Here is a 10,045-nt window from a genome sequence, read left to right as displayed (position 1 = left end):
TCTGCCTTACCGGCGGCAGCAACAACGAAGGCAGCAGAAGCTAAGAGAACACACTTGCCGAAGTTCGCCTCATTGAGATGACTGACAGGGTGAACAAACGTCTTACTTGCGTCATTTTCCATACTGAACACAAATAGAGCGACGCTCGAGCTATAACGCAGAAGTAAATTAGGTTTCTAAACTCATCAAAGACTTAAAGAAAGAGTGATGTACGTTAATTTAGAAGTTGTTACTTGGCTGAATTGTATGTAATAGACGACTAGCGAAGGACTTCATTCTCCGAAGGAACTGGTGTGCATAGTAAACATTAAAAGCGGAAGAGCGAAATATAATTGCATGAACCTATCGCAATCGTTTCCTCCACCCCTCCTCCCCCCCGTCTTGGATTGGCTTTGAAATTACATGTGCAGTTCAAGAAACAGGTCTCATATCATAAATAAGTTTGTTTTGACAATTCCACAGGTTTCGAGTTCCTTCTCGCTATCAGTAACATCATCTACAAGACCCAGAATCACACAGTATTTCTAAAAGCATTCTCCCCTTATTGCAGGCAACTAATTAATATTCCCCTCATCGAAGAAAGTTGTTCGAAATCTGTTTCCGGCGGCTATTCATTACATGATCATTTAGTAGCAGTGGACCCGATATAGTAACACTTCTCGGTTTGTAACAGAATAATTACATCAATATCATGATTTACAGCAGACTTACATTTTGCTTTTTGCGACATGTGTGATATTGATTTAGGGCCCCATCGTCTCTGTTTGATGGTGTAACCCGTGCATTTCGTCTCTCATGCACGTGAGATGTCAATATGGCAACACAGCGCCGTGGCGCGGGAGCGAGTTTGAGCCGTTGAACATGAGGTCGGTTGTCTCCAAGTCGGGAGCTAGCTAGTGAGATCCCCGCCGCAGAGGCCGAGCAAAAACTTCAGCAAAAATTGTATGCAGTGGTACGCTGCGTAGCACCTCTCTATAGATGGCTCTTGCGTCAGCGGGTGCAGCCCCGTATGTCAGCCTATATTATTCAATAGTGCAACGAGCAGCATCTCGATATTTTAAGGAATATTGTAGGTCTGGTGAGTTATTTCTGTTTGTACTGTGAGATTCCTTTGGGTGTCTGCTTGCATCCGAAGGAGAGAGACAGGCGTCTCGGTCGGGATATCGCATGGGCACACGCTCGGCTTTAAGGCACCGCATCCCAGCTTTGTTTTTTGATATTTCCTCGTTTTGACAGTTCAGTTGAATAAGTTCTGTCCTTATATCAATTAGTGATTTGCTTTAAGTATTTCCTTAAGTCATTAATTCCTAGTTTTTCTGTCAGTTTGTTTTTGCTTTACCCCATTTTTAATTTGAGTGGCTTGATACAGATCCAGAGGTTCATATTAATATGTGTGGTTAATAGAGGTCAAGTAATAAGTGTATTAATTTTAAGATATAAATACCAAAATCCTAAGTAGCGTAATTCTTTTATGTATCACCTAATAACTATTGGTCACGAGGCATAGGTACAGGAAAACAGCCATGGACGACATGAGATATATTTTAAGAAATTTGTAATAAAATTCTGAAGTGAAAATTGAGATTATGTGCTTCTTGTTCAACAGGCTAACTAGATCTGTCTAAATGGGGCTCAGTCCGTTTAGGCGTCGTGCCATGGTGGCACGGTGAACCCATCCACGTTGTTTCAAACTCTTTGGCACATTTAATGGTGATGAGGAGTGGACATGGCAATAAATTTCTCGGCATCATTTGCGGCGTGCTTGGCCGCTGGCCTCAAGGTGCCCAGGCAAATTATGTACTGCATTGCTCAGGGTAAGAAACAAATTTTCTGACAAGTAGCACTTCTATCAAGAATGTCAAGGATTGTGGCACATCTTGATAAATGAACTTAAGGATTGCATGTATGGGGACTTTTCCATTTCTTTATTCTGGGCTTCTCTTTTTAGTTCAGTTGGTTATTGTAATTTTGTTTTGATGTTTATTTTTTAGTTTTCCCATTTAAGTGCCTCATTTCCTCTTGTATGCTTTTTGCACTGGGGGTAACATTGCAAGCAGCATTATGTATGAAAACATTCATGTAACTGTAGCTGTGTAGTTACAGGAATCGTGTCATGTATTAATAACTTTTATTTATTTATTTTGTAAAGCAGTTATGCATTATATGTGCATTCAGTATGGTGTTCTGCAAACTTAAATTTACGTTTACATGCATAAGAATTTCTAAGATCTAGGAAGTGATTAAGGATTAATTGCTATTTGTACTCTTTATACAACTTGAAGACATTTTAACCTTTTATTATAGATGTATTAGGTATTGGACTGTAATTCTCCAAAAATATGAGAATTTATGAAGTGAACGAAGACATGAAAAGAAGAAGAAGTATGAGAATCTAATTACAACAGCTAAAGGAGACCGTAGATTAAGATTTTATATTGAAAAAGTCAGCATCTGCTAGTGTTATTTTAACTACGGTAGTGTGAAAGTTTCACTGGGTGATGCCGTGTACTATCATAAGATCAGTTTATTTCTTTCAAGTATAGAACAGCATTCAAATCCCTTCAGATAACATGTTCAGATATAAACATTACTTCAAGAATGCTATGTAATCTGTTGAAAAATCGGCTCACATTTCAGAGGGATATATCGTCTCCATCTTCATGGTTGAGGAAGCAGCCGGGCATGAAACAGGTAGCAAACAGAGCTCTGTTTGTTGCCCGCTTTATGCTGGTTTCTTGCTTGGCTTATTCTTTGAGCCTAAACATATTCTCCCAAAGCGTCTGTTGCATTTCAACGTACTACACAGCATTATATCCCAGAAGATAGAACTCTCCATAACCGCTGTCGGAAGTTCAGATCTGATACAAACGTTACTTTATAATTAAACAAATGGTTGTGCTGGTTTGTTTCGTGTTGAGCATTTTTTTTTAATTGTCATACGTAGTGAAAACCCTACTTATGTTTTCTTTGTGGAGCATCAAATTTGAACACTGAACAGAGCAAAAATCTTAAATGGAAGAAGTTTAATGCTGAAGATTCTTGATTTGGGATCATTGAAGATGGAACGTTAAATGTGGGTTCCTCTAGACGTGTCCATTTTGGATACTGTACAGTAATGAAGATAGTTTTTATAGTTTTTTTTTTTTTAATCGGTTGCTGTGCATTTGATTATGTCAATTATAATCTATTCTTGATACACATATTTACACTTTATGTTCCTGAGAAGGTTCTGTCTGGTGCTGTATTTGGCTTTAAGTCACTGAGGTTTGAAAATTACATTATGTCTGTCAGGTTAATGATGCGCATTAGATACCGTTGAGAGCTATCCCTCTGTTACCTTATGTTTTTCTCCTTTAAATATCCACTTAAAAATTCTTGCAACAAAGGAGGATGCATCCTACTGGCTGTGACTATGAAGTACATTAAAACAGAAGAGGATGCATTCAAGAGCATAATGCAGGTAGAATTAATAATATAAAAAATTTGTTTTTGCTTAATATGGCATATGCTCTGTTGCATTATGCAACAGAGCATAATTGCTTTGTAGCAGAATCTTTGTTGTTTAATTCACTTCCTTTTTATTTTTGTTTCAGGTGACTTCTTTCTTGTAATTATTATTTTGCAATGTATTTTTTAATTTTAATAGTGTAGGTTAGAATTATAGTATGTAAGAGTTGAGTGCATTCATATGCTCCTGATTGCTGTGATGTGACAACTGAGACATTCATGTCTTTAATCTGAAGTATTTCTCCATTACAGATACAGGGGCGCCCTACGTATTATATAAAGACGGAATGGATAGGCCTCAAGGGCAACCTGGACAGTGGGGCCCTGGGGCACCACAAGATGGAGGTTATCCTCCACAGGGGTCGACATCATCTGGGAGTCCACAGCAGTCATGTGGTGGTCCTGGTGGAGAAGCAGATGGACCTGCATCTTCAGGGACCAGTGGATTGCCACCAAGTAGGGATCAGCAGCAACAGGGTACAATGACGTCACCTGTTCCCTCACCCTATGCTCCACCACAGTCAGCACCACCTGATCCTGTGCAAGCACCACCTCCCCAAGGACCACCACATGCACCAGGAGAAGAGGATCCATCACAGCAGCAGCAACAGCAGCAAATTCAACAACAGCATTCTCCTGGTACCCAGCCTCAACCTCCACAGGCCCCACAGCCGCCGCCGCCGCCACCACCACAGCCTCAACCACAACCTTACGGGGATGTGGACCAACAGCAGCAGCAGCAGCAACATCAACAACAACAGCAGCCACCTCCACCTCCTCCACCACCACAGCCCCAGCAGCAAAGACCCCCGCAGTGTTTCCCACCCACAGGTGGCCCTGGTCCAGGTCAGCCAGACATGCAGCAGCAGGCATATCCTGGCCAACATTACTTTAAAGATTCACGTGGTCATCATGCACCAGCCATGCCTCCACACATGCTGGCACCCGGTAGCTTCACAGCCCTGCACTACCTAAAACAACCAGGTGTAATGCTCACCTCACTTGGACCAATGGGAACGGGAGGTGGTGGGGAAAATGGTGGTCATTTGGGGGATGGAGGCGCTAATGGACACCCTTATGGCACAGCGGGTGCTACGATGCAGGACATGAGAGCTGCGTCCCTCCCCGACATCATCCAGCAACAGCAGCAGCAACAACAACATCAGGGTGTGGTGGGGAAAGCAGGAAAGGGTGGAGCAAATGGAGAACTAAGGTTGTTCAAGTGCTTAACGTGCGGAAAGGACTTCAAGCAGAAGTCAACGCTACTCCAGCATGAACGAATCCACACGGATAGCCGTCCATATGGGTGCCCCGAATGTGGGAAACGGTTCCGGCAGCAGTCGCACCTGACGCAGCACCTTCGTATCCATGCAAATGAGAAGCCGTATGCATGTGTGTACTGCGAGCGTACGTTCCGGCAGCGCGCGATCCTGAACCAGCACCTGCGCATCCACTCTGGTGAGAAGCCCTATCAGTGCCCAGAGTGCGGGAAGCACTTCCGCCAGAAGGCCATCCTCAACCAGCACGTCCGCACACACCAAGGCGAGCGACCTTTCTCTCTGACTACCACCACGCTGCCGGTCGACCGATGCATCAGCGCTAAGTTGGCCGCGCTCTTAAAGATCTGTAGTAGTGCTGCCGCAAGTCAGACACGACTTTGAAGCGTCAACTGCACGATCGAGTAAATGCAATTTGCAAGCCAAGTATGGTTGTTACCAACATAACTTCTCTGGCTCTGTTGTGCCACTGTCAAAATTTTAAGTTTGCCTTGTGTGCGGTTGTCGTCATGTGTTTTGGCCTGGAGGATATAGCAAAGTCTAAATTATTACTACTGCTGTTATTTGAAACTTAATGAGCATTATATTGTCATAAATGCAGTAAATACAAACTAAAATAACAGTTGACATATGGCATCTCGTAGTATATTCCTCGGCTTTTGTGCTTTTCGTTTGGGTGAACGTGTTACATGTTTGATTAAAATATAAGACAAATTTTAGGTAGCGCTATGTAGAGTAGAGAGCAGGCAGGTAGATATATCTTGCTGTGTGGTTGGTTCTTAAATTTATGGTCTGAAGTATGGGGTTTTGTAGTGGGGAAGTTATGCTGGGACAATTATACTATGCATATTCCTTTCTGTCTCGGCTGGTAAACTGCATTGATGAGAGGTATGAACAGGTTCAAAATTATATTTTCCCTCACCTACTGAAAATCAGGATAGAAGATTGAATGTACCAGCTATTGGGGCCATAAAAAGTACTGGTAATATGGATAAAATTTGTTTCTTGCTACTTGCTTCATTGTATATTATTAACGAAATGGAATTTGAATGTTCATGCATGTAATGTTGGCTCTACAAGGTTGGTTTGTGTGTCTTGTTGTGTCCTTGCAGATGTGAGTCCCCATCTGGTGTTCAAGAACGGAATGACACCAACGCTGTGGCCGCAGGATGTGCCATATCCACCGGACTCAGAAAAGGATGATGCCGCTTCAACATTTGGCGGCGGTGAAGATGGGAGTTCACAGCAGGCGGATCAGCGGGGCAATGGACAGTGTTTCTCCCCTGACTCACTCCAGCAATACCCCGCATACTTCAAAGACTCTAAGGGGACAAACCATGCAGCGTTTGGGGGTGGGAACTTTGGGGCACTTCAGTACCTGAAGCAGGGTCAGGGTGGTAAGGGTTGCTTGCCTGATGTGATACAACACGGACGAAGCGCAGGCATGCCCTTGTATGTGCGCTGCCCAATCTGCCAAAAGGAATTCAAACAGAAGTCAACGTTGTTGCAGCATGGCTGTATACATATAGAGTCTCGACCGTATCCATGCCCAGAATGTGGGAAACGATTCCGGCAGCAGTCACACCTGACACAGCACCTACGCATACATACCAACGAAAAGCCGTATGGCTGCGTGTACTGTGGCCGCAACTTCCGTCAGCGCACCATATTGAACCAGCACCTACGCATTCATACAGGTGAGAAGCCCTACAAGTGTTCGCAGTGTGGTAAGGACTTCCGGCAGAAGGCTATTCTAGATCAGCACACTCGGACACACCAAGGTGACCGCCCTTTCTGCTGTCCTATGCCCAATTGTCGACGTCGCTTCGCTACAGAACCAGAGGTAAAGAAGCACATTGAGAACCATATGAATCCTCATGCAGCTAAGTCTCGCCGTAGCAACAACTTGACAGAAACAAAACATCACCCTGTTGGAGTTATGGGGGGTGCAGGGGATCGTGGGCCCTCCCTGCTCTCTCGAGGTATTCCCCCCACAGCTGTGGTGAAACCAGAACTGTACTTCCCCCAGTGCTATGCTCCAGCATTTAACCACCAACCGACTACAGGCCCTGGTGTCCAGTTTCCCGGTAACCCTAATCCTGCACCTGGCAATGGGGAGTTCAAACCTCCCACAGGTCTCCCTGCACAATGACTAGCCGCCGCGTCACTCCGGAACTGAAGTCAATCTTCTGGTGAAGAGGCATTGCCGTGTCTCGTACTCGACTTAATGCCAGTCTTAGATTGGTTTAATAGTATGTGATAGATATAATTTGCCAAGATTTTAAATGATGACATAGGAGAAATGTACATAATTTTGATTGTAATATTATAGTGTCTTGAAATAAGGAAGAAGAGAGATTAGTTGTGTTATATATAAATATATAGATAACTTTTATATTAATGCCGTAATAACGCTTGTGCTGAAACTTTTGAAAAGGGAAAAAAATTGTAGATAATATATATATATATTTTACGTGATTTTCGCGAGGTGCTGTTGCAAGCAATGAGCAGCAGGTGTTCTTTACCTGCAGTGTTCATATTTTTGTGGCAGCAAGCTATTGTTGCACATTGTGGCAATTACGTATGGAAGAAACCTGTCTTACAGTTTATATACACAAGAGATTTTAAAATGGAAAGTGGTGGCAATATACCGTCTTATCAATTTATTAATATTATTACATAACGCAAAGATGATTAAATGTATTCTTCTTTTGTGCTGTTACTTGTTTGATCTCGTCCGGACATCAGTTACAGATCTGTTACAATGCATGGTTTTGTAAAAGTATTGTTCGTAGTGCCTATAGTAGCATTGTGTTTTACTCTTGTTCAGAAAGTGAGCACTTACTCTCCAGAATCAAACTTTTTACTCTGTCTGGTGTGGAATGAAACATTCCTCTCCATTGTTGCCACGTGAAGGGGAATAAATTACACATGCATTTGAAATACGTAAAATTTGCATTTGAAATGGCAAAGGTATTCGTGACCAAACTTATTTGGTCTTGAGAAAATGTGTGGCCACTACATACAGGGTCATGGCTTTAACAGAGGGAAAGTAATGAAATCTTATGTAGTTTTACATATTCGTAGATCTGTGTTGCGTTGGAAACACTTGCCATTTAAATATATTTGGAGTACGTTGGAATGTACAGTGTTTGGTATGTGTTTAGAAATTTAGTTCTGCTATATTTGTTGAGAACATGCCTCTGCAGCCACTGTTGAGATTCTCATTTGTGTGTGTATGTGTGTGTGATTTGCATGATATATAAGTTATGAGAGATTGCACCATGAATGCCAGAGATATCCAGCACATCGCATAAGACTTCATACAACATGTTCACATATTTAACATGTTCTTTCAAAATCTGAGCAAAGTAATTTCCATCAATGAACACAAGTTATTGCTCACTCAGATCATGGCTGAGCACTGTCCTCCACAAAAAAAAAAAAAAAAAAAAAAAAAAAAAAAAGGCCTCAGGTGTGTTGCAACTTGTTTGCTTTGTTCATGAGCACTGATTGGTATGTACTGTGAATTTTGCAAAACTTACAGCTACAAGCATTGTTGTTTGGAGTTAAAATGAAGATCTGACAACATTGCTACATTCTTTGACCTAAGTTAGCCTTGCTGCATCACATGCAGGCAGGGCTGGACATAATTAAATCATAGATCCACCATAATTATAGTCACTAGTACCAAAATTAAGAAGCAAAGCTAAATTTTATTTTAACATTCAATGGCTTGTTAAAATATACAGATTTCTGACCTATATTTTGTTTGTTTAAATCTGTTATCCTTCTGGAATGTCTGGAATAGAAAATATGGATGGATTTACCATAACATTTCCTTCATGAACATTTTATGTTTCATGTCTACATGTATTTTCAGAGCTTCAGGTGAAATTGATTATTGTGATGGTTTATAATTTGGAATTTGAGGACAGCACAGGATTTTAGTTAAAGAGCCGACAGGTAGCAGGAATGCCTGAATTTCTATGTATTATCAAAATTTTGATAATTTACCAAATGACATGGCACAGGAAAGAAGTCTCATGCAGTTACCAAGTTTGAAGACATGTATATTTAACACTAAAATTACAGATTACTGTATCCAGTCTTCAGTACAAATTTAATGAAGAATAAATTTGATGGCGATAATGGTTAACACTTTGCATTTGTAACAGAGATACATACTGGTGTGTGTCCATTTTTAGTAATAATCTTCCATGAATTTATTAGTTTTTAAATTAAAATTTCATTTCTTTGCATTGTAACTAGCCAGGTGCCGGGTCAAATGATGAAGCCCCGAACTTTGAGAATATGAAAATGCCCTGTCTCATCATGGCTTTTGTACACCTCAGGAATGGTGATAAGTAAGTACAAAGCAATGATTGAATGCATCTTGGCAGGGAGAAATTGAGGAAACTTTGAGAAAATGTTCAGTATTGCTTCGTGTACCATAGTGCCGAGGGTTGAACTGAGTCTATGATGAGAAGGTACCATCTAACTACCTGAGTTATGACTTAGCAGTGGCTTCCAAATATAACTAAATATTATAACATCCCACAGCATTCTGAATATGGTGTTGTGTAGTAGTGATTCATGTCCGATAATGTGTGAACTTGATCTGAGAGAAAGGAAAATGATTCCAAACTTTAATCAATCATTGTCGTTATTGGCATTGCAGTGCCAGATTTTAATATAATGTATGTTGTACCTTGCTGGGGTTTAATTCCTGGCAGGAGCAAAAAATGTTACTCTTCTCCACAGACCAGCTCTGGGGTTCACCCATCATCCTAATCAGTGCAGAGCATGGCTCTTTCCCTGGGGTAAAGTATCCACCATATAGTGCCAAGGTCAAGAATGGTGTAGCTATACCTCCACTCCCCACACACCTTCATGGCGTGATGCTTAATTAAAAAAAAACAACTGTACCTTATTGAAACTTATTTTGCTTGGCCATCAAAATTATGATGGTTCATAGGCTGGAGATATATGTTTTCTTTTATATGTAAATGAATTGTTCATGATAGATGAATTAGTATGTGACTGTTCTGGCATCTGTGGCATTCCTAGGTGACTGTTTGGATTTCTGTGTGTGTGTTGTACTCATAGTGTTTTGGCTATTGTTGTCATCTGAGATATAACTGATTTGCACACCGTTGGCTCTGCTATCATCTCTCTAAGTTTCTACTTTTTATTTTTAAGATTGGTGGTGACCAAATGTTATAGTGGCGATTTCTTTTGATTAGTTATTTACTTACACT

The 10,045-nt window shown here is 41.2% G+C and overlaps 1 protein-coding gene across 2 annotated transcripts; it reads left to right on the top strand.

The window, feature by feature from the left end:
• The first annotated feature begins 902 nt into the window (after positions 1 to 902).
• LOC111867625 (myeloid zinc finger 1) lies at positions 903 to 9,036 on the top strand. 2 transcript variants are annotated; one of them, XM_023857629.2, is made up of 4 exons: positions 903 to 1,078; positions 1,607 to 1,814; positions 3,760 to 4,965; positions 5,897 to 9,036. In XM_023857629.2, the coding sequence occupies exons 2-4, from the start codon at positions 1,727 to 1,729 to the stop codon at positions 6,934 to 6,936; spliced, it is 2,334 nt and encodes a 777-aa protein (XP_023713397.1). In that variant the 5' UTR covers positions 903 to 1,078; positions 1,607 to 1,726; the 3' UTR covers positions 6,937 to 9,036. The 2 variants fall into 2 exon arrangements, with proteins under 2 accessions (XP_023713397.1, XP_023713396.1); XM_023857628.2 differs by having other exon boundaries at positions 3,760 to 5,049.
• The last annotated feature ends 1,009 nt before the right edge of the window (positions 9,037 to 10,045 follow it).

This window comes from Cryptotermes secundus, unplaced genomic scaffold (assembly GCF_002891405.2).
Source record: "Cryptotermes secundus unplaced genomic scaffold, Csec_1.0 scaffold548, whole genome shotgun sequence".
Taxonomy (NCBI): domain Eukaryota; kingdom Metazoa; phylum Arthropoda; class Insecta; order Blattodea; family Kalotermitidae; genus Cryptotermes; species Cryptotermes secundus.
Note: the sequence above shows the minus strand (reverse complement) of the source record. Positions and strands in the feature narration are given on the sequence as shown.